The 25,828-nt window shown below is 41.6% G+C and overlaps 1 protein-coding gene across 1 annotated transcript in view; it reads left to right on the forward strand.

The window, feature by feature from the left end:
• Positions 1-22,596, forward strand: part of LOC141112428 (cathepsin W-like) — a 69,654-nt gene extending 47,058 nt beyond the window's left edge. Inside the window, exons 9-11 of the mRNA XM_073605272.1 lie at positions 4,149-4,236; positions 16,572-16,633; positions 19,423-22,596. Coding sequence (XP_073461373.1) covers positions 4,149-4,236; positions 16,572-16,633; positions 19,423-19,530 — 258 coding nt within the window. The 3' untranslated portion in view covers positions 19,531-22,596. The remainder of the gene's footprint in view (positions 1-4,148; positions 4,237-16,571; positions 16,634-19,422) is intronic.
• Positions 22,597-25,828: the final 3,232 nt, after the last annotated feature.

A 25,828-nucleotide genomic window follows, 5' to 3' on the forward strand; every position in this document is an offset into this window, starting at 1 on the left:
TTATATATGGCACTCCCTTATCCTTGTCAAGCACACAAATGTTACTATTTCATAGTGTACACTGCAACAGTTTTTAAGTTGAATATACGTTCTTTTTTATACTTTCAAAACACAAGCTATTATTCAAGTAACACAATAAAACTGAGCACCAATTACAAGAGTGGGAGCTAAACTGATTAATTTTCTGTGCTTCTTGGGTGGGTCCCTCCAAAAAGCATAGGTATTGTGAAAGTAAGCCAATACTTTATACTCTAAAGCCTGGTACCCAGCTGGCTTGAAAAAAAAATGAGCAGCTTGCAAGCAAGTCTCTGCATTAACCATGCAATTTTAGTACAGCAATCTCCCGCTGAGCTTTTGTGTTCTGACAAGGGACGGTCCCCCTGCCATAACACACCGGCCATTGGTTGAGAACGCTGATTGAATGCTGATCGGCAGACCTTTTTCGGTCGTGCCCCTTTAACAGACACCGAACATTTGGTCGGCTTCTGTTGGACTGCCTGCCATATACATGGGCCGAATGTCAGCCGGTTTCTATTGAACCTGCCGATACCGCCCAATATTCAGCCCATGTGTACAGGGTTTAAGTCTAACAACTGAAAATGACATGGAAAGCAGATGACTGATAAGGACAAAGCTGATAGTGAAGATAAGTGCAAGTTATAACAACTGAATGTCATTAAACTGACAACTGAAGATGACAACTGAGACTCATAACAAACTGATGACTCAAAATTATGATTGAGGGGGGTCATTGAGGAAAAAAGAATGGAACAGCTGAGGAGAATGTGTGAGAATGACCATAATTTAGAGGTCATCTAACAAGTGATCACAGATTATAGGACAACTGAGGTGGAAAACTGCTAAAAGAATGATGTTTGAAGGAAGGGCCAAGTGAGAAAAATAAATGAAAAGTGACAGAGGTTTTTGAGGAGTGATTTAAAGCTGCAGAAGGAATAGGAAGAACTAATGGCTGATGTCTAGAGCAGGAGGGATCTAGATTTCAGGGAAAACTAACTAAGGATTTGAAAGGGAGTGTCTCAGCTTTGAAGAAAGACTGACCAGAGTTTTGAAAGAGGAATAATAAGCATGCTGGAGTACCAGGCTCCTGATAAGGGGTAGTACCTGCCCTCCTGTATTGGGCCCATGCCTCATAAGAGTACAGAGCCCTTCCTATTCATTCACTCTGCAGTTGAGGTTGCAGAGAAAGGATTGATGAATCTGTGTCCTCAACCTATTTCTCTGTACGGAGCCCCAAGATTTTTAACAGCAGCTCTGCTTGGGTACACCTGAAATTGGACAATGTTAGCTATATTTTTAGTATTTAAAATTACAACATGTGCTCTTTCAGATGGGCCCCTAACCATATGAAATTTTTGGGGATGAACCTTAACCCAACTGTTGATTCTATATTTAAAGCAATTTTTCCACCATTTCTTACCAAAATCAGACAGGATTTCCACAAATGGAACAAAGAATCCTTCTCTTGGTTTGGGAGAAACAGGATTCACAAACTGATTGTCCTACTAAGACAAGCTCTTCCTATTCCATTACACTTTCTCAAGCAAGTACGTACTGAATTCAGCCAATTCTTATGCTCTCACAAAGGTCATCACCTGAGCTATTCTCTCCTGTAACAGTCTAAAATACAAGGCGGTATTGGACTACCAGACCCCTTCAAATATCATAAAGCAGTTCATATGATCAAGCTGTGACTCCTTCTCCCTATTCCCCTTAATTGCTCTCTTTGGCTTCTAGAGGACTTGTCCTCCCAGGTCAGACCTTATCCTCTGACTGAGGTCACACTAGATGTGCTCGCTCACAATTGGAGACACATTCTCGAGGATTCAGACCCCTCAGGCTTGACTTCAACTATTGGCCACCCTAAATTTACTCCTTCACCTAAGGGATTCTGGCTGCAGGTCGCCCACTGACTTTAAGTTCATACTCGACATCCAACATATGTCTGACACCCCTTTACTGCTGTGGAAGCCATGGCACCGAGACATATTCTCCTTTAAATATTTAAGGACCCCATCCCTCCATCTAAGCCGACCACTTTCAAGGAACAATGCCATGATCCTTCTCCAATGCATCATGACTTATCCATATCACATAAGCTCCTATCGCTACCACCTGATCAACATGTCCCTCTGTCCTAACATGTTGGGAACAAGACTTGAACGTGACTTTCTCATACCAACAATGGCAGAGGATTCTACAGCTCACCCATAATTTGTCTATCTACAGAAAAATACAAGAGTCAGGCAATAAGCTGCTGGCGGATGGTACAGGGTTCTGCATACTTTGCACAAACTCTTTCCGCAGTGCTTAAGCCTTGGCTAGATATGCCAGTGTCCTAAAGGGACACTATCACAAGTTTTCTGGGACTGTCCCACCATAGGAATTTTCAGGGACAAAATTCAAGATATCATTTTCTAACTGACAGATGTCCGACTGTGGAGTGACCCTTACCCCCTCAGTGCGGCAAAAGCCTGTATTCCACTTTACTGGAAACAGACCTCTGTCCCCCAGCTCAGCTTCTGGATCAGTAAAGTCAATGAATTTAGAACTATGGAAATCCTGCTGGTGGACACTAACCATACTGGAGGAGTGGTTCCAAAATATTATATATAATATATATTTATTGGTCAGTTTTTTAAATCACATCACAGTACAAGTAACACCCTCTTGAGCACAGTGTAGAGATGAGTGTGATGTGAGGGCATGCTCTGGGGCTCTCCTTAACACTGTCTGACCATTTTTTTCTACTCCTCCCCCTATACTCTTCTGTACTTTCTTCTTTCTTTACTGATCCGTTGAGCTTCCTACGGATCCTTTTCTATGTCCGGTTGCACAATAATGCTCCCTGAGAACTTGCATTTCCTACCCACTGGATATCCCCTTTTTTTCAAGTATTTGCTGAGAGCAGCATGATTTTAGCGAGGGATGAGGTAGAGCCAGTTTTCACAGGACGATTTTCTCCCATTGAACAGTGTGATGTCTGCCTTCTGGAAATTTGCACTTTGTTCTATAATCTGGTTCCATGTATTTTTTTTCTCCATGTAACTGTCATCCTGTCTTTTTTCTGTGTTATATACTTGTGAAATTTTAAAGGAAGAATTTAACCCCTTCATGCCTAAGCCATTTTCTGACGCTTGTTGCTTACAAGTTAAATTAGTATTTTTTGCTAGAAAATTACTTAGAACCCTTAAACATTATATACATTTTTTTAGCAGAGACCCTAGAGAATAAAATGGTGATTATTGCAAATATTTTATGTTACACTGTATTTGTGCAGTGGTCTTTCAAATGCACTTTTTTGGAAGAAATGCACTATCATGAATTAAAAAAAAAAAACAGTAACGTTAGCCCAATTTTTTAATAATGTGAAAGATGATGTTACACCGAGTAAATGGATACCCAACCTGTCCTGCTTTTATATGGCGACAAACTATGGTACTTAAAAATCTCTATAAGGGACGTTTTAAATATTTCTACAGGTTACCTGTTTAGAGTTACAGAAGAGGTCTAGTGCTAGAATTATTGCTCTCGCTCTAATGATCGCAGCGATACCTCACCTGTGTGGTTTGAACAATGTTTACATTAGCGGGCGCGACTTACGTATGTGTTCACTTCTGCGAGTGAGCATGAAAGGATTTTTTTCCCCTTATTTTTTTAATTTTCTTTTACGCTGTCCCTTTAAATTTTTTTATTTTTGATCACTTTTATTGCTGTCACAAGAATGTAAATATCCCTTGTGACAGTAATAGGCAGTGACAGGTACTCTTTATGGAGAGATCCCCAAAATCTCTCCTTTGCAGTTAACAGCATTCAAAACGCAAAGTTTGGCTGTTTTGAAAGCTGTAATTTTTTTAAATCTGGCACCAGTGGGATGGGAGAACCCAGCGAGCCACGGAAGGTAGCGCAAGGTAGCTGCTTAGCCACATCGGTTGTTACAAGAAAGCCAAACGTCGGCTCTAAAAAAACAGTACTGGGGAGATGCGTGCAGCTGGAGGCATCACCTTGATATCAGAGGTCGCATATTTGTGTTACGTCGGTGTGAAGGGGTTAAAAAAATACTGTATATGTTTCTAAAAAGTATTTATGCAGATATTGTATCTAACTAAATCTTTTCTGGGTCTTTATAGCATTACCAAAATGGAGTACTTTATCCAAAACGTGAAAACTGTAGCCCAAGAATTAACCACATGGTTTTACTAGTTGGCTATACCAAAGGTACAGTTAAACCTTAAAAAATGCCCTGCTTTTTTCTTAATTTGTATATTGTCATTTATTTGGAAAAAAAAAATGTATTGAAAGGTCATCTTCTACTTTTCAATATAACATCTGCCTGATCATCTGATTTTGCATTTGCTTTAATAATATTGCACACATTTTAATTGCTCATTCAGAGCCCCTGTAAATGTGTGATATAATTCTAACTAAACATGTGGCAAGTTGAGCCAAATTAAGGTATATCTCCTTATCTACAGTATATAATTGTTCATAGTTACATAGTTACTTAGTTACATTGTTCGATTGAAAAAAGACAACACTCCATCTAGTTCACCCAATAGAAAAAAAATAAACTAATAGAAAATCTCCATATACTCAATCCTATATCCACAGTTAAAGCAGAGTTCCACTGGTTTTTGAGTTTGAGTTTATTAAAAGTCAGCAGCTACAAAAAGTATAGCTGCTGACTTTTACTAAACAGACACACTCACCTGTCCCACGGTCCAGGGATGCGGCCACCCCACTCCAAACCAGAAGTCCCACTCCAAACCAGGTACCCAGCCCCCCCATCAAAAAAAATGACATGCCATTTGCCCTGCAATGTTTTGGGGGGTCCATAGGATAAGTTCCATTGCCAGTGGAGAGCAAGCCTGTGCCTCCAGTGGTACCCAGTCAGGGCGATAGCGTCGACTGTGAAGTTGGCATAATTGGGCTAGCTGTGCAGCTATGTAGTATTTCTGGAATTCGGGCACCCCCAGACCACCCAGATTCTTAGGAACGTACATCATAGCCCTAGCGATCCTAGGTCCTTTGGTGCCCCAAATGAAATAGACAATTTGAAATTGAAAATGTCGAATAACGTCAGCAGGAACTTGAATGGGTAGTGTTCGAAGGCAGTACAACAATCTAGGTAGGACTGTCATCTTTACAGATGCAATTCTGCCCATCCAAGATAAATTGATATCAGACCATGTCTTCACGTCCTCTAGCAATTTAGCAAACATTGTTGGATAGTTGGCTTTGTATAGTGAGGCTATATTGGGTGTCAGTCGGATTCCCAAATAAGAAAGGGACATCGATTGCCAATGAAAAGGATATTGGGACTGAATGCTTTGGAGCGTTGAAGTAGTTAGATTGACGTTTAGTGCCTCCGATTTGTCATGGTTAACTATCAGGCCAGAAAGTTTCTCTTTTTGTTTCAACAGGGCACTGTAGTGTTTCCTGTGCCTGGGAGCCATCTGAATCAAAATACCTCTAGTCGTAGCTTTATGGGTGGGGTGTACAGTTTCTAATACACTTCTGGTGGTGTACACAGTATATAATACAGTGCAGCCGGTGTACAGTTTCTAATACAGTGCAGGCAGTGTAGACATTAAATAATACAGTGTGTACAGTTTCTAATACACTTCAGGCGGTGTACACAGTATATAATACAGTGTAGTGCGGTGTTACAAAAAAGATCATGTCCCGAAGGCCACCAAGGAGAGGTAGACGCTCACAGGCCACTAAAAGGGGACAAGCAGCCTTTGAGTTGACGTCTGTATGACAAAACGTGTAGGGGGGTTACGAACGTCTTTGCATCTCTTCCTGTCAGACGAGAATAGGATTCTGACATGCTTTTTACATATGTACCAAATGTGAGTATATCTCTTATTTTAAATAAATAATACCTTTTTTAAAATACGGATTCACACTATGGGCATCCCTTCTCTTCTACATATGGGGAACGAATAAAAACATTGACAATTATTAAAAACATGGACCAGGGGTCCCAGGAATTGCTACACAGTGGCAGATACTGTGAACGCACAGTACCCCTGGGGGGGTGAGGCTATCCGGTGAGTGCATTCACATTAGGAGCACGGATAAGGATCACTAACACCGGCTGTCACCCAAATAAGAAGGTTTTAAGATATTATTCAACAACAAGCACTGGACACTTTTTTTTTTTTAGCACAAGTCACTTTATTTGTGTCACATCGCTTTTATAGAGTTATTGTCACATGAAATTTGCATCTAACCTTAATGTCCTATGATCATCACTATATTATTAGGTTTGAACCTGTTGGGTTGAACTCATTGAATGCATTTATTGGTGAAAATAATTCTTTTAGGGAAACAAATTAACTTTGTTTAGCACCTTCCAGGGGGTATAACACATCCCACATCTATACCACTGGGTCTGATTCATTCAGGTTATTGGTTTTTATTCATTGCCACTAATATTTTTTCATTTTTTGTACAACACCTGCCAGAGGGTGCAACACATGTTTATTTGACCACTTGAATCTATCGCATTTTATTAATTTTTCACTTTAATTTATAACTACATTTTCTCACCCAAAAGGGTTATAGAAGCACATAGGGTTGTAAAAGATAAACACCAATTTTATGCAGAGGGTGTAGCACAATAGCACACTAATTAAAAAATTGTGGTTTCATATCACCTATCTGTTGATTCTCACCACTCTGATCTACCAGTTATTTTACCGTACATTCCTTTCCGACTGGACTTATTTAACAGAAGATTTGGTGCCCATTTTTGCATTTGCCAATGCAGGGGGTGGCATACAAAAGCAGGCATATACCTGGTTGTACGATGACATACTGAAAGTGGTATATACTGCCAGAAATATCCTTCTGTATATCCCTTTGGCATATCTTTTTTCGTTTTTTGCTTTTCTTAGTTGGTTTCACATACTTTATGTATGTTCTGCATATTGCAGAGGGTGTAACACAGCAGGTGAAAATTAAATACTTTCCAATTAGAACAGCGCCACACCTACATTCTCTCTTAACTAACTCTAGTATACCGTATATACTCGAGTATAGGTCGATCAGAATATAAGCTGAGGCCCCTAATTTACCACAAAAAAATGGGAAAACGTATTGACCCGAGTATAAGCCGAGGGTGAGAAATGTAGCAGCTACTGTAAGTGGAAAAAGAGGGTCAACAATGCCCATCTGCAGCTGCATGCCTCCCTGTGCAGCCTATCTGTGTCCTGTGCAGCCTATCTGTGTCCTGTGCAGCCTATCTGTGTCCTGTGCAGCCTATCTGTGTCCTGTGCAGCCTCCCTGTGTCCTGTGCAGCCTACCTGTGTCCTGTGCATGTGTCCCTGTGTCCTGTGCAGCCTACCTGTGCAGCCTCCCTGTGTGCTGTGCAGCCTACCTGTGTCCTGTGCAGCCTACCTGTGCAGTCTCCCTGTGTCCTGTGCAGTCTCCCTGTGTCCTGTGCAGCCTCCCTGTGTCCTGTGCAGCCTCCCTGTGTCCTGTGCAGCCTCCCTGTGTCCTGTGCATGTGTACCTGTTACCTGTGCATGCCTCCGTGTGGCGATCTGCAGCCTCCGTGTGGTGATCTGCATCCACCGATCAGCGTGTAAAAATAACATTCGGCGGCCATTCCAGTGTCCAAAAGCCGCCTCCTCCTCGTCTGTGATAGGCAGAAAACTCAATTTCCCAGCAGTCAGTGTTCAGCCTATCACGGACATCCGCTCATCCTCATACCACGGACGAGGATGAGAGGATGTTCGTGATAGACTGAACACTGACTGCTGGGAAGTTGAGTGTTCTGCCTATCACAGACGACGACGAGGAGGCGCGGCTTTTGAACAGTGGAATGGCCGCCATCTGTCTGCATGACACGCTGATCATGTGGGCAGACGGCGATGACTCGAGTATAAGCTGAGGGGGGCACTTTCAGCCTAAAAAAAGGGCTGAAAATCTCGGCTTATACTCGAGTATATATGGTACTTCACTTAAGTGATAGTGTATCTGTAGAGGCAGCAGTTTATTTTTCTAATCTTTTTTCTTTTAATTTATCTTGTACTTGAATCCGGTGCGTGGATTTACCCATAAATTTTCTCTAAAGTCAACAGTGCTGGTCGTGGACATGGTGCATCCTCTGCAGGTGGCCGTGGGGCACGCTTGTCCTTTTTTTTTTTTTTGATGCTGGCCGTGTTATTGAGCCACAACATGCAGAAGAGTTGGTGGAGTGGATAATTAAGCCATCTTCATCCTCCTCATCCTCTGTCACTCAGGCTCAAAGTAGTTTGCCTTCCAACGCAGCTGCCAAAGTGACCTATTCCACTGGCTCCTTGTCCAGTTACTCCTTCGGTAGCCCCACCATCATCCCCAGAATTATTCAACCACAGTGTCGGTTACATGCTGCTGGAGGATAAGCAGCGATTTGAAGGCGCCGATGTTGGTTCCCAGGTTGAGGAAGGGAGTAATGTAAGCCTAGAGAGAGGGGGTGCCAAAGAAGGACAGCAAACTGGCAGTCATGTTCCCCCAGCTGCAGCATACTGCCAAGTTTGCTTCAGTGACGAGGAGGGAGAGGATGATGAGGTCACTGATTGTACTTGGGTGCCTGAGAAAAGAGAGGAGGAGGAGTAGGCACAACTCCAACGAGGCAGGATGTCCTCCAGGGGGCAGCTTAAGGGCAGCCACCCTATTGCATCACACCACAGAGTTCCGCAGGTGCAGGACACTGCTGACTCCCCGCTAACTTTTAAAATTTCCTTGGTGTGGGCCTTTTTTGACACGTAGGCAGCAGATCACACCGTTGCTGTTTGCAACCTATGTCTGAAGCAGTGTGTATATACTAGGAGGACTATGGAATGGACTTTATAGGCACACAGGTAAATTTTCTAAAAATAGTAGAATTGATTTATTAAATACATAATTCGTATAATACAAACAAAACATATACAGGCAAGTACATATAAAATTCAGTAGGATTAATATTATATATCCCGCACACAACCTTCACTCCACTTCATACAATACGTAGACCTGGTAATGTGACCAGCAGTATGGAAATTGAGATTCCCGTAGTGGTGATTCTGTTGGAGGTGTAAGCGAGCAGACTTTTGGGTCAGGTTGTGAGTCCGTGAGTTCGCGAATAAGCTATCAGGCCGAATACGTGGCGCCCACGGTCTGGCCCTGTTGTGGGATTACCTCTCCTTGGTACTGGTTTCGTTTCTACCCTCATGCTGTATAAGCAGACTACCAAACTGCACCTACTCTAGGCTACCGACTAGTATCCTCTACCTGCCAGTACCGCATTGCTATATATTCTGTGGCCTCTGGATGAGACCCAGCAAACTGTGCTTGTTAGCTTTTTCTGATACCTTCTATCTCGTGTCTGTTTTATGCATGAATCTTTTGTGCTCCTGAGGAAGCATGCTCCCACGCGCAACATGTTGAGAAATTAGAAGTTCATGTATACCCGGACTCACAACCTGACCCAAAAGTCTGCTCGCTTACACCTCCAACAGAATCACCACTACGGGAATCTTAATTTCCATACTGCTGGTCACATTACCAGTTCTACGTATTGTATGAAGTGGGGAGAAGTTTGTGTGCGGGATATATCATATTAATCCTACTGAATTGTATATGTACTTAACTGTATATGTTTTGTTTGTATTATACGAATTATGTATTTAAAAAATCAATTCTACTATTTTTAGAAAATTTACCTGAGTGCCTATAAAGTCCATTCCATAGTCCTCCTAGTATATACATGCCCTTTTAGGACGTTAGCACACTGCTACCTGTGTACCCACAGTGTCACCCTGTGAGTACACACTCATTTGGAAATTTTTTTCAATATGTCTGAAGCAGATCAAGCGTGGCCAGAACAGCAGCCGATTGGGCAGCACATGTTTGACCAGACATATGATGACCTGCCATGCAGTCCATTGGCAACAGCACTTGCAAGACCCACATCATAGAAAAATGCGGACTTCTCCTTGCTCCTTATCTGGGATCTCAAACCCTACTATACTTCCAGTCCTCTCAAAAACCTGCACTGAGAGGAATGAAGGTATAGCAATAGGTGTCACAAGTACTTGCAGCCAATCTGCTAGCAGTACACCACCAGTTGATTTCAGCAGGCTAATTTACCTACCCCAATTGCTGAACCGTAAAAAGAAATTCGGTCCCAGCCATCCACATGCTCAGTGCCTAAATGCTAGCTTGGCCAAATTGCTAGCACTGCAACTGCTGCCTTTTCAGCTGGTAGACTCTGCCCCCTTTTGTGAATTTGTGGAATGTGCTGTACCACAGTGGCAGGTTCCAAAATGACATCTCTTTTCACGTAAGGCCATTCCAGCTCTCTATCTTCATGTGGAAGGTAATGTTTTGGCCTCGTTGGACAGGGCGGTCAGCAGTAAGGTTATTACTGCTGACTCATGGTCCAACAGACACGGGCAGAGATGTTACCTTTCCTTCATGGCGCACTGGGTAACTGTGCTGGCAGCTGGGAAGGATGCAGGACAGGGTTAAGTGTTGTTGGAGCTTGTTCCGCCACCACAATTCAAAAAAACTAGTGGTGATTCTGCCACAGCTCTTTACTCCACCCCTCCTCTTCTTCTTCCTCTATGGCCTCTTCTGCAGAATTGCCCTCTGAACCAGCAGTGCTCCGTAAGCGTTCAAGGGGCTATGCAAGCAGTCAGGCTAAAATATGCCATGCGGTGCTTGAGTTGGTCTGGCTAGGGGGCAGGAGCCACACAGGGGTAGCGATTCTGTCAGCTCTGCAGGGGCAGGCTCAGGGGTGGTTGACGCTATTACAGCTTGAGCCAGGAATAGTTGTATGCGACAATGGCACCAACTTTCTCTTCACCCTCCGACAGGGACACTTGACCCATGTTCGGCACAAGTCCTGAATTTGGTGGTTCAGCATTTCTTGACCAGGTACCCAGGCTTACAAGAGGCTCCAGGCTCCTGAGGCAGGCCAGAAAAGTCTCTGGTAATTTCCCTGGTCGGTGCTCGGCTGGCTGTCATTTGAAGGGGATGCAACCTGCCCACCAACCGCCTCATTTGTGACAGGTGGAACTCAATATTGGCAATGCTGCAGCAGCTGCACACACAGCAGAGGGCCATCAATGAGTACCTGTGCGAGTATGGCACCAGGACCGAGTCAGGGGAGCTTGGCTTCTTTTCGCCACGCCGGTGGCTACTGATCAAGGATGCATGCACTGTCCTGTCACCATTTGAGGAGGCCACAAGGATGGTGAGCAACGACAATGCATGCATCACTGACACTGTCCATCTAGTCTTCCTGCTGGAGCACACGCTTCGTGGAATCATTGACAGGGCAATTGGGGCAGAACAGCGGGAGGAAGAGGACTCCCCTTTCTCAAGGCCCGCTTATCCAGATAGCATTCCTGCAGGGCCGCCAAACACACAGGAAGAAGAGGAGGAGGAGGATTGTGTCAGCATGGATGTAGAGGATAACACACAGTAGTCTTCAAGGGATGGTTTTCAGTCCCCAGAAACCCAAGGAGTTGTACTTGGCTGGGAGGATGTAGTTACGGATAATGTGATCCTTAGTGACCCAGAGGACTCAGAATCGAATGCCTCTGCAAACTTACACTGCATAGCCTCCCTGATTCTGCAAAGCCTGCAAAAGGTTCCTAGGATTAGTGGTATCAAGGAGAGGGATCATTACTGGCTGCCAACCCTTCATGATCCACGTTACAACGGTAAAGTTGCAAAACTCATCCTGCCTTTGCAGAGGGAGCAGAGGATGAAACATCTTCAGGAGGCCTTGAAGAAAAAATTGTTTAATGCCTTTCCAGACCCTGGGAGGTTACCATTTCCTGGTGCTGGACAATGTGTTTCCGTGGCCTCATTCGGTCAGAGGAAGAGCGGTGGATGAGGTGGCCGGCTGACCAATACCTTTAAGCAATTTTTCAGTCCTCAGCGCCAAGGTCTGATAGGCTCAAGCAACCATTGCCAGTGTCTGCATTATATGGTGCAGGAATATCTATGGGCAAGAGCAGACTTGGAGAGTTTTCCAACAACGCATCCACTGGGTTACTGGGTCTTGAGGATGGACCACTGGTCAGAACTTGCTCAATATGCAATAGAGCTACTGGCCTGTCCTGCATTAGCGTGCTATCTGAATGCACATTCAGTGCTGCTGGAGAGTTTGTAACAGATCAAAGATCAAAGGAATGAATTGTCAAAAACTGTCTCCTGTCGTTGTTTACATTTTTGACACTTTTTTTGGTGAATGAATAGGGGTACGTACAATGTACCTGATACTCATTCACATAGGGGGCAGGGCGAGATCCGGAGGCCCCCTTGTTAAAGGGGGCTTCCAAATTCCGATAAGCCCCTTGCCCGCAGACCCCCACAACCACTGGACAAGGGTTGTGGGGATGAGGCCCTTGGCATGTGGCCTGGTACGGTTCGGGGGGGGGAGTGCTCTCTCGTCCACCCATTTTCCTGCAGCCTGCCAGGTTGCATGCTTGGATGGAAGGGTCTGGTATGGATTTCCCCTTAACATCCATACCAGACCCAAAGGGCCTGGTATGGCCTGGGGGGAAACCCACGCTGGTTTTTTCAATGTTTTTTTATGTACATTGCCAGGATCCGGCAATATATTAAAGCCGCTAGCAATTTTAAATGACATTTTTTCCTTTAGAAATGTCCTTTTTCTGCGGCACTGTTATAAACATGGAAAAGATGCGCTACTTTACAGGCAGACTAAGGGTACCCCCCAGGCATGATATTTAAAGGAATATTTCATTTTTATTGCTTAACTTTAAGCATTATTAAAATCGCTGCTCCTGAAAAAACTACCGTTTTAAAAACTTTTTTTGCATTGTTACATGTCCCCTGGGGCAGTACCCAGGTCCCCAAACACTTTTTATGGCAATAACTTTCATATAAGCCTTTAAAATGAACAATTTTGATTTTTCATGTTCGTGTCCCATAGACTTTAACGTTGTTCGCACAAATTGTTTGTTCGCATGTTCTGGTGCGGAGTGTGTGAGAGTCAGGGCAGTTTTACTGTAGTATATTGAAGTGTGTCAGTATAGTGTGTTAGGGCAGTTTTACTGAAGTATATTGAAGTGTATTAGGGCATTTTTAGAGCAGTATATTGTAGTGCGTCAGTGTACTTTTACAGCCGTATAATTAGTGCGTCAGTGCACCTTTACTGCGGTATATTGTAATGCATCAGTGCACCTTTTACTGCGGTATATTGTAATGCATCAGTGCACTTTTACTGCATTATATTGTAGTGCGTCAGTGCACTTTTACTGCATTATATCGTAGTGTGTCAGTGCACTTTTACGGCAGTATATTGTAGTGCATCAGTGCACTTTTACTGAATTATATGGTAGTGCATCAGTGAACTTTTACTGCAAAATAGCGTAGTGCGTCAGTGCACTTTTACTGCAGTATATTGTAGTGCATCAGTGCACTTTTACTGAATTATATGGTAGTGCGTCAGTGAACTTTTACTATATTATATTGTAGTGCGTCAATGCACTTTTACTGCAGTATATTGCAGTGAGTCAGTGCAGTTTTACTGCAGTATAGCAGTATATTGTAGTGTGTCGGTGGAGTGTGTCTGTGTAGTGCACAGTATTACGTAACATTTAGTGCTGTATACAGTGCTGTACACCCCCTTTTTTTTTTTTTTTTGGTTGCTGTGTGTTATCTGTCAACGGCAGTCCTCAAGTTAACCGCTTGCCGACCAGCCGCCATCATTATACTGTGGAAGGTCAGCTCTCCTTCAAACCGCCGTAGGTGTAAGTCGGTCTTTGCATAGGAGATAGCGGGCACGCATCTGCCGCATGCCGCGGGAGTGTGCCCGTGGGTCTGGTGACCCGCGATCGCGGTGTACAGAGGCAGAACTGGGAACTGCCTATGCCAGATGACATGTCAGAGATCTTCTGTTCCCAGTGATCGGGAACAGCGATCTCTGTCATGTCCCTGGTAGCCCATCCCCCCTACAGTTAGAAAACACCCAGGGAACACACTTAACCCCTCGAGACAGAGCAGTGGGAGGAAGAGGAGGACTTAATTTCCTCTCAAGGCCTGCATTATGCAGACACCATTCTTGCATTGTGATGTGTGAACCCTCGCTGTCAAAAACAAAAATTATATACAGTCCTAATACCTTAGGGTTATGAGCTTTACCGCAAATACAATATAAATAAGTAAAATGAATCTTATATAAAGACCGTTTTAAATTTTTTAAAAGTTCAACTGATATGCAGTGCTGATAAGTGAATCAATGAATAAGTCCTTCAAAGTGCTGTTTTTGTCTTTATATTTTGGTGCCAGTAGTGAGAATAAAGTGCTGTGCTCTCCTCCTCTTGTGCCCTCACTCACCAACTTTCACTGAATACAGTGCTTGTGAGGGAACTAGTAGTCCTCAAATTATTTAAGATGGATGGTCCACTTTTTCTTCTAATGCCCCGTACACACGATCGGATTTTCCGACAACAAATGTTGGATGTGAGCTTGTTGGCAGAAAGTCCGACCGTGTGTATGCTCCATCGAACATTTGTCGGACTTTCCGCCAACAAATGTTGGCTAGCAGGTTCTCAAATTTTCCGCCAACAAATTTTTGTTGTCAGACTTTCCGATCGTGTGTACACAAATCTGTCACACAAAAGTCCACGCATGCTCGGAATCAAGTACGAGCCGGAAGCACTTGGTCTTGTAAAACTAGCTTTCATAATGGAGATATCACATGACTATTGAACTTCCTTTTTTATCGGCTCGCCTTACGTCTTGTACGTCACTAAGTTCTTAATTGTTGGCCAACATTTGTGTGACCGTGTGTATGCAAGACAAGTTGAAGCCAACAACCTTCGAACAAAATTCCACAGTTTTGTTGTCCGATCGTGTGTACGGGGCATTACACTCCAACAGGTTAAACAGTTTCCTGACATGTGGTGTTATGAAAAGAGAACCGGGAGAAATCCATAGTGTAATTCCATTTTATTAAAATATAATTTTAAAAGCTGATTGAACACTTACAAAATCCTTTCCTGCTTAAAAGCATGTAAAACACCCCTTTGAAACACAGTGTTTGCGGTATGCACTCCAAATCCTGGAGGTGACCGGAAGTTCCCGTCTGTCTTATGCATTTCGCTCTGCCCAGGAAGCATCATCAGAGCCTCTTTAGTCCTATGAATAAATGGAACCTTCTTAAAAAAGGTTACAAACACTATGTATTTGGATATCTTTTTAAAGAAATGTTATTTAAAATTTTCCACATTTTAAAACACAGAGAGAGACAGATTTGCCAGTTACACATGAAAAATACATAAATCAAAAGTAATAACAGTGCTGGTTCCCAAGTGGATTACATTTAAAAAGAAAGAGCAGCTGAGCCTTAAAAAACAAGCTCAACCACACTCCTAACTAATGTCATTCTACTCTCAGAGAAAACCAAAAGTAGGGGGATGTCGGGTGAGCAGATAGCAAATGGATATCTTTTTAAAATATTTTAAATGATGCTATAATCAGTACTTTTGAGAGGCTCCATATCATTATATGGATGGTCATGCATGTACGGTTTTCTTAGCAATTGTCCTCTGTAGTTGCAAGAATGCTTGTCATTCCACTAAGGGATATACAATACATCCCATAGATGTATGGGAATTGGCAGAATCTCCACCATGCTATCGTGACATTTGGGAGCTACATACTATCTATTAATAACATATAAGTTTCATATGGATTTCACAGTACTTGATATTTATTTACAACAAAATAGGTTGACTTGTTTTGGTCAATGGTCTGTTCATTTAAAATGCATGTGACTATTCACAAGGATGCCCTTTACATTGATTGCTTAGCTCTCTTTAGTTATTGTATATTAGCATTGTGTAGCATTGGGTATTGTATATTAGCATCCTAGATATATATTTGGAAATGCCACCTTAATTTTTTAACTTATGTTTACTTAAAGCGGAGTTCCACACTAATTTTTAACTTTCAATTGAAATCATTCTTGCAGCATTATCATTGTGAAATGGCCAAACATTTTTTTTGTTTTGTTATTAATGGTTAACTGGATATTGCAGTTTTAGATCCAGCTTCCTGTCTTTGCCACCCGCAGATATGCCTGTAATATCCGGCAGCGCACTGTCTCCTGGGAGCTATGTGTCATAATTCCCAGGAGTCGGTGTGGATGGCCGCCGCTCGCTATCGCTGCGAGCCGTACATACTGCGCATGCGCAAGAACGTAGCGGTGCATGCTGGTCACTCAGCTGCACCGTAGCCAGGAAGATAGTGCTTGTGGGCTTCACATGCCCACAAGCAATATGGAACATGCCGGGGATCAGACATCGTATAATCTAAATCGGCAATCAAGCAGACGTTAATCGCTAAACAGTGAGTCATGTAAATAATAGCATTTAACAAAATATATTCGGCCAAAAAAAAAATTGCATAGTTGGAACTCCGCTTTAACTCATTTTGATATTATTCTGTAGTAGTCACTACCTTGGTAGGTGTTTTACAATATATTTTGGAAAATACATTTCTGCGCATGTCTTAGTTTGTTTCTTTACTGAACAGATTACAATAACTACCCATACTGGATTGCAAAAAACAGCTGGGGAAATAATTGGGGAGAAAATGTAAGTACTGTTAGTGCATAGTAGCTTAATTCACTTTTCACCTTTTTTATGTGATTCTGTGCACAAACACATTCTCTAAAAACTGTAATGTATGGTGCCCATTAATCACACAAGTCTTGCTTTCAAAGTTAAATATGTGGTTATAGTAGGCAAATTTTTTAACTCTACTGCACTGTTGCTTATAACCCCTCCCATGCTCATAACATAATTCTCCAACCCTTCTGCTCTATTGATTGAGCAGAGGACATGCTATTTTCACAAGACCACGTTAAAATGCGAAGATGATCATCACCTGCTTGAGTACAGTTTTTGAAAATGTAGTAAATTACCTTAAAAACAACATATAATAATTATTTGTATATTACTTACTTATGGTAATTAACCCCTTGCCACCCAGGCCAAATCTGACACTTCCTACATGTAAATATCATTTTTTTTGCTAGATAATTACTTAGAACCCCAAACATTACATGTATTGTTTTAGCAGACACCCTAGGGAATAAAATAGTGGTCATTGCAACTTTTTATGTTACACAGTATTTGCACAGCAATTTTTCATACACATTTTTCTTGGAAAGAAACTGTTTCATGAATTTAAAAAACTAAACTTAGCCCGATTTTTTTTTTTTTTTTTTTGTATACTATGAAAGATGATGTTACGCTGGGTAGGTAGATACCTAACATGTCACGCTTTAAAATTGCGCACACTTGTGGAATGGTACCAAACTTCAGTACTTAAAAATCTCCATAGGTGACGCTTTAAATTTTTTTTTTATAGTTTACATGTTTAGAGTTACTGAGGAGGTCTACTGCTAGAAATATTGCTCTCGCTCTAACGTTCGTGGCGTATGTAACCTGTGTGTATCTGGCTCTGATATTAGATAGTGCCTCCAGCCACTGACCTCATCGCATGTCCCTGTTGTACACGGTAGTTTGGATTAAGGCCTCATGCACACTGCACGTTAAAAAAAAAAACCCAAAAAACAGTAGCATTAGGTGTAGAAAGCTGTAGCTGTAGACTTAGCGTTTGTGCAGTAGCATTTTTCAGCGTTTTTCAGCTGTAGCGTTGTTTAGCTATTTAAACTATACTCCCACAAGAGCCCATGGCTCAAAAATGCTGATAAACGCCAAATAGCCACGTTTTTCAGCGTTTTTAATCTTTTACCAGAGTTAGTGTTTTTACAACTGAAAAACTCCTCTCAAAACCCACCCACTAGATCTGAGGGTTTTTTCCAGACAGAAAACGCCCCTGCCAAAAATTGCTGTTAACAGCCTATGTGTACATGGATACATAGGATAACATGCTGGGGAGTTTATTGGTTGCAGAAAAAAACGTCTGAATCCAAAAACAGCAGCTATAAAAACATCCAGTGTGCATGAGGCCTAAGGCCGCGTACACACGGGCGGACTTTTTTCGACTGGACTGGTCCGACAGACTTTCTAGCGGACTTTCGACTGACTTTTGACGGACTTCCAACTGACTTTTTAACGAACGGACTTGCCTACACACGATCACACCAAAGTCCGACGAAATCTACGTGATGACGTACACCGGACTAAAATAAGGAAGTTGATAGCCAGTAGCCAATAGCTGCCCTAGCATCTGTATTTGTCCATCGGACTAGCATACAGACGAGCGGATTTCTGGGTCCGGCGGAGTTACGACGTAAAGATTTGAAGCATGTTCCAAATCTAAAGTCCGTCAGATTTGCGACTGGAAAAGTCCGCTGAAGGTCCGGTGAAGCCCACACACGATCGGATTGTCCGCTGGATTTGGTCCGTTGGACAAGTCCGGTCGAAAAGTCCGACCGTGTGTGCGCTGCATAAGAGTTAGGTATTAAGATAAGGGTTAAGTGATCATGTTAATTCATTTGATAGGGGTTAAGGGTTAAAGGAAATATGGAGTAGTTCTTTACATATTTTTTCAATATAGTGGTCAAAACTGTAAAATAAAAAATATTAAAATACTTATCTTCAGTAATGGTAAATATGAAATTTACGCATTTTAACATGTTTTTTTTAGTCAGCAGGTTGAGCTCTCAGCTCCTTTTAACATATATACTTGCTCCCTTAGCCTCTTTGATGAAAAAAATCCTTTTCTTTACAAAATATCATCAATAAAATCAAAGATTGTTTAAATATGGTTAATAAAGATAAAACAATAAAAGCAATAAAACAGTTTAAAATATATAATCTAAAAAGGGGCTTTATTAATGTTGACCAAAGTTGAGTATTTAGGACTCGCGTTAGGTGTTAGGTTAGAGTCAGTGCAAGGATAATGGGTAGATGGGTAGACCCCCCCCCCCCCACAATAAAAAGACCCGTTTAACTAATTAGTGCAGTTCAGTATAGCTGAGGAGACAATAGATTAGGCAAAGCCTGTTGGACAGAGTCAGAAGTTGGTTTGGAGGGTTTAATCAATATGTGGAAAATTTTACAACCCTAGGCCTGGAGGCAGCAAGTCTGTTGGGGGGAAATGCCAGATAAACAGAGGTTGTCTGATTTTTTTTTTTTTTTTTTTGTAAATGTGTTTAGAAGCTTCTCCCTCCCCCTTCTTTTCAACCCTCCATAGTAGTTACATGGACTGTAAAGACAATAATTATAAAAGTAATAATGAAAGTTGATTGCCACAGAGATATCTGTAGGAAAACTGGCTGTTAAGTTCTGTTCTCTTGCCAGTGAAAGGAATCCTATAGGTCAATAGGGTGAATAAATGTGCTTATCTCTTCTTTCTGCATTCAGGGCACAGCAGTTCTACCACATTAATAACTGTGTTTTCAATTCCTCAGGGCTATTTCAGAATTTTTCGTGGGGAAAATGTCTGTGGTATCACTAAATATCCAGTAAGCGCTGTCATTAACGATCCAGAAAAAAGAAAAATTCCTTGTCCGCCATGATCTTGTGGTAACTGATACTTCATATTTGAAGGAAAACAGAACATACAAAACCTGCAATAACAGTCACACTATGGATTTACTTTTAAAAAACATTTTGTTATTTTAAAATTAATAATGTGATTGAGAGTACACAATAAAATATTTCATTACATTATAACAATCACAATTCTAAGCAATCTGTAATCCATAACAGATATGGTGATAGAAACACAAAAAGATTACCCCAAATTACCCCTTTTTGGAAAGTACACAGTCTAAGGCATTTAGTAAGAGGAACAAAGTCCCAAAAAGATTCATTTGAATAATCCAATGAAAACGAAAAATAAAAACTCCTCCTTTGTGGATCATACGATGAAAAATTAAGTGTGGATGTACACTCACCAGGTGTAGATCCCCATGCCTTATGACAGAAAGGATCATATAGGACTTATGGGGTCTCCCCGACCTCCTTGGGTCTTTTAAGCGAATCCTCTGATATCCTCCTCATCCAGGTAGGATGTAACTTCAAACGGGATGTCACCAGTGGTATAGGTAAGCGAAAAGAGAGGACAAACTTCATCATTAAGTGTGACATCATCAGAAGCTTTTAGCACGTTTAGCAATTCACTTAAAAGGTTTGGAACAGCAGCTGCCATCTATTTTAATTGAGAAGTTTATTTTGGCGTGGGTGTATTGATTCACATATTTAGTAAGAGGCATGGCAAGTTTTTTGAAGTTGTAATTTTTTGGAAAATTAAGAAATTAAATAATTTTTTTTCACAATTTTTTTTTTTTTTGCATACTTTTACTTTTTGTTATTAATTTTTTTTAAATATTTTTTTTCTTTTAAAAATTCTTCTTTTTTTCTTTTTTAACAATTTTTTTTTTTTTTACATACCATAGTAACACTGTACCACTTTTTTCTTGTTAAAATAATGATCATTGTAATAGCAATGTTTTCAACTGTCATGAATGGGTTACATTCATGACACCTATGATTACCAGCAATCTGTGATTGACTACAGCAAATCACATGGTACAGGGTGCTGTGATTGGCACAGGTACCATGTGATACCGGTGGGCCAATCACAGCTCATTGGTATGGAAGCAGAGCTATCATAAATTAGATTAATTTATAACAGCTTTGTTTACAATGAGATCATATAGTGGCCGGGTGCCAGGATCCACAATCCGCTGTGTATGGTGGACAGAGAGGTCATGGGGAGGTGGGGGGTTGCGTGCTGCGCACTCACGGGCACAATCATGTACATGATTGTGCCTGCACGTGCTGCCCTGCTGCAGTATAATTACTGTGGCAGGTCGGCAAATGGTTAAACCAAAAAAGTTATATATTGCAGCTTACGAGTCATTAGTTATGATGGCTGCATTTGTTTTCTTTTTTTAGGCTTTTTTCCTTCTGTATTCACCTGGTGATCTGGTCAGTAACGCACCTCCTGTATTAGAGTGCCTCCACTCTGGATGAAGAAGCATAGGGTGCCTTTGGACAGAAGCTTTTTCAGTCTGGGGGGAGGGGGGGGGCGAGGGGAGTGTTAGATTGACTAGCAGATTTAGATACACTAACAAACTGAAGCGGAATTACAGCTCACACCCTATAAGCAGTTAGTTTTTTTCTATTTAAAGAGGTGTTCCAGCCGAAATTATACTTTTTAAATAAAATTACCCCTATAATACACAAGCTTAATGTATTCTAGTAAAGTTAGTCTGTAAACTAAGGTCTGTTTTGTTAGTTTATAGCAGTAGTTTGTTATTTTATAAACGTACAGCAGGCCGTGGCCATCTTAAGTGTGGGCATCTGAAGCCAGACTGTATTTCTTCCTGGATCTCATCCTTGCAGATCTCGCACATGCTCAGTGCAGCACAAGCGGTGTAATAGGTTAGGTTTCCATAGCAACGGCAGTGTCAGAGGAAGTTGCCGCCCCTTCCCAGAAGGCATTGCAAACAGGAAATGATGCGATGGGCCACGGCCAGGGAGGAGGAAGTGAAAAATGAATACAGCAGATATACAGTAGGTGCTGAGAAATTTTTTTTTAAAATATCCAATTCGTTTACAGTGCACAGTTTAGTGAGGGATGCTGAAGCATTGTAAAAGTGGGTGGAACTCCACTTTAAGATAAAGGTTTTACATCAGATAAACTCTGATCATTGTAAGCACCTCTGTCAGCGATAATTGGTTTGTCTTAGCTGTAACTGCAACATCTGCAGAGAGAGTTTGTTCTTTTCAAAGATACTGGCCAGATCACCAGGTGAAAATAAGGTAAAAGCCTAAAATAGAAAACTAATACAGCCACCACATCCAAGAATTAGTAAGCTGCAATATAATACATGTTTAATTTTGGTTTTAATACCACTGTAAGTCTTATGTATGTTCTATATACTTTTTGACTCTAGTATTGCTTCTATATCTTTTGCTTTTGCTCTGCAAGTACACACTATAACAAGTGTACTAAAATAAAATATATAATGGTCAGTATTTTGTCCCAGTTCATACCAGCCCATAACACTTCTTACTAGTCTAGACATGTTTTCCTTTTCATGTTAAGGCCCTTAGTGCATGCATGTCATTTTGGACCCCAAATCTCAAGTTACTTTATCCCCAAAATATAAGAATACTGTATAAGCCAATGTACAATGTTTTACATGCTTTCTATCACTGGTTGTGGGGTTTGTGTTGTTAAATGTGTCACCAGGGCATGAACTGGGAAATGCTCTACTCTCTTATTGCTCACAATATTTTTAAGCTTGGTACCTGTATATCATATAATTGTCTAGGTTCTTAAAAAGCATTTATTCAATTTCTTGCATTATAAATAAACTACTAATTTTCAGTGAATATTTTGTACTATTTTTTAAATAGATAAAACATATTCAATAAAAAAAAAAGTAAAGCACCATTTTCTTTGTATAACTCTACTATCGTTGCAGTAAACAAACATGGCAATATAGGGCAAAAATAAACAAGTAAGCTAATAAAAAGTTTTATATGGTATGGTGCCTGGTGTTTAAAAGAGGGTCTACCTTTAAGCAGGATTTGATTGCCCACAAATCTCTTTTATGGCTTCTCTACTATATCTGTGTGAGGACCAAGAGCGTCTTAAAATGACAAAGTTAAGCAGAAATAAGCCCATTGATTTTTAGTGGTTGTAAACCCTTATATGAGAAAAAAGGAAGGTGGGACTTTAAATGAAGCATGCATTCATATGAAGAGTCAAAATAGTAGATATTTATGTATGTCAGAATAAAAATAGTAATACATAGTAATGATTAATATTGCAATAATTCATCTATATACATACATATGAAAACATAATGACACATATCAATGTAGAAAGATTATGGGTACATTACCTCTTGACTTCCCATCAATTGTAAGAATGAATGCCATAGTTTACAACAAATTCATATGATTACAAAGGATACATAATTCTGATAATAGAAGATGATAAACACATGATCGATTGACAGAGTATTGGTAACTGTAAGCGCAAACACACAAGTCCATATATAACAGGAGATATAAAGGGCTGAGCAACTTAGTCCATAGGGGACAGGCTGGAAGTTCAAGGGTTAAGTGGTAACCGGTAATGTAATGGTTAAAGTAGGCTGGTAGGCTAGGCGGCTGCTGTCCTCAGAGAGCTGGCTCTGTGATGGATGAGAGAGGGGTAGAGAAGGAAGCGCCACCTGAGTATAGTATTAACAAATGATGTTTAATGACACCAGGTAAAAACACACTTACAGGATAAAAACATATAAAAGGCTCATCTGTATAGGTATGTGGTCCTCGGTGTTCCCTCTGATCCTGTGGTGGTGACGCTGCAGGGATGCTGGGCTGCAGAAGGTGGATTACCAGCTGGGAGCTCCTTCTGTGGCCATCAGGAAGAGACTAGGGGCCGGCGTGGAGCGCACGTGGAGCGTGCATGACGTCACAGGTCGTCCGTCCGTCCCGACCTGTGACGTCATGCACGCTCCACGTTGGTGAGTACAAAACGCATTTCATGGAATTTTATCTACTCTTCAGGAACAAACGTGTACATCTGTAATAAAATGTAGAAAAAATTCTTAAATAACTATCTTTTGGGGAAAAAATTACCCCACTGGATGTAGAGTACTCACAAAATCGCTGTGTATAGAAAGTGCAACACTGAGAACTGGAAGCCCCCATGAAAGGCCATCATGTCCGGGAGCTGTGGCTGCATGCATCACATGCATGGCCCATGCAAGGCGACATTCGGGGATGCAGATATCCCTGTAGGGGCAATTCCTGTATGTGACCATAGGTGCTTCCCTTAAGCGTCTTGAGGGACTTCTAAAGAAAATGTAAATGTGTGTATTAGCATGTATTACAAGGTCCTGTACCCAGTTAGAAAACAGGATAAATATAACCATATTCATGTTAGTGAAGACCAAACAAGAAAGACTGGGGAGTGGGGAAATATAGTGACAAATGGCAAAAAAAGGCTAAAACAAACCCTTACATATACCCAGTGATGTGACTAGCCACTGATGATAGAGATGAAACAAATTATCCTACATAATTTGTACCTGTTTATCAACAGCGATTTCCCATGTACAGCCTTCTACAACATAGAGATGAAAGAATTTTTCTCTGCAGCAGAAAGCATAGGGCAGGGATCCGAGGTCACACATACTACAGAGCTACAGCACAGAAAAGTGTAATCTGAGAGCTGATTGGAGGCAAGTGACCCCCCACCCTCACCCCTCCAGAGGCTCTATATAACATAAAGCAGGGGGTATGAGTCATCTGCTGTGTGCTGGGGGGGGGGGGGGGGGGGGCATGCACATGAGGCTGTGGTGTCATCTTAATCTATTAGAAGTAAAACTATTATATTAAAGGCATGCCATGAATGATAACTGTTACAGTTTATTGGCCTGTCAACCCATCAAAAAGCTGGTGTCTGAACTGATCAGATGTGCAGAAACTGCGCATCAAACTAAGGCTAAGATGGCAGCTTTCTTGGTAAAGGATAGGAGGGTTTAGTTCTGCCTCAAGAACCTTAAAAAATTATATAGATGGCACAACCTGCATCTAAGTAGGGCGTTTGAAAATAGAGCTAATATGAGTACCTTTTTAAAGCAATGTATACTCAAGCTGAGCCTTAACTCGTCTATTCAGAATTAGTACCGTTCACTATTTCAGAATGACACTATGGGGGTCATTTACTATAGTGCCAATATGCGATCTCACAGCCCATGAAAATAGCGCCCAATCAAGCTGTAAACAAGAACATATTTGGGGGGCACACCATACAATGCGTTTAAATTCAAGATGGTGCTGCTATAAGACCTGCAAACAGTACAAAATATTTTACAGCGCACACATACAAGAATGACATTTCCTGCAGGGTAGTTAAAAACACCTGAACATATTCAAAAAACACGGGGGTTTGATCACACTATATGGTCATATAGTGCTAAGCCCACTTACTGCGACAAAGTACCCCGAATTAGTGGGTCCTACTCTAGTAATAGAATGAAAGATCCTTTGTCTCAACCATGGGAGCTGAACTCCTCTATGTGGGAGAACTGAAGGGGATACATCCTATACACTGGTGGCCACTAAATAAGAGGTAATGAGGAGGGGGAGGGGTGCTCCAGCCCAAAAGACCTGGTCAGGGCCTATTACAATATACAAGAACATATTTGAGGGGCACACCATACAATGCGTACATACAACCATATAGTGTGACCAAACCCCCGTATTTTTTGAATATGTTCAGGTGTTTTTAACTAGCCCTCCAGGAAATGTCATTCTTGTATGTGTGCGCTGTAAAATATTTTGTACAATCAAGCTGTAAGACTTCAACTGGGCGGACATACAAATGGAAAAATCGTGCTATTGCCGGCGAACATGCCTGTGAAATCGGCATATGCGGGAATAGTTGAAGTCAATGGAGCTCGAATCTGTAAAACCCAAAGTCCTCATTGAAGACTTGTATGCAAGTTATTTGCCATAATAATTGTATGGGGACATGTATCAATGCAAAAAAGTTTTTAAAACGATTTTTTTTTCAAGAGCAGTGATTTTAATAATGCTTAACGTGAAAAAAACATTTCTAAAGGAAAAAATGTAATTTACCACTTGGCGACCAGCCGCCGTCATTATACGGTGGCAGGTCGGCACGTTCCCGCAAATTGCCTTAGGTGTATGTCAGCTTCTTTAAGGAGTTGTAGCAGGTGTGCGCGTGCGCTGTTTGTCGGGGGACCCGGCGCGCGTGGCCGGCGGCTGCCATGTCCGCCGTCCACCCGTGATCGCGGGAACGAGAGCCAGAACGGGGATCTG

Source organism: Aquarana catesbeiana, linkage group LG11 (genome assembly GCF_042186555.1).
Source record: "Aquarana catesbeiana isolate 2022-GZ linkage group LG11, ASM4218655v1, whole genome shotgun sequence".
NCBI classification, from domain to species: Eukaryota; Metazoa; Chordata; class Amphibia; order Anura; family Ranidae; genus Aquarana; species Aquarana catesbeiana.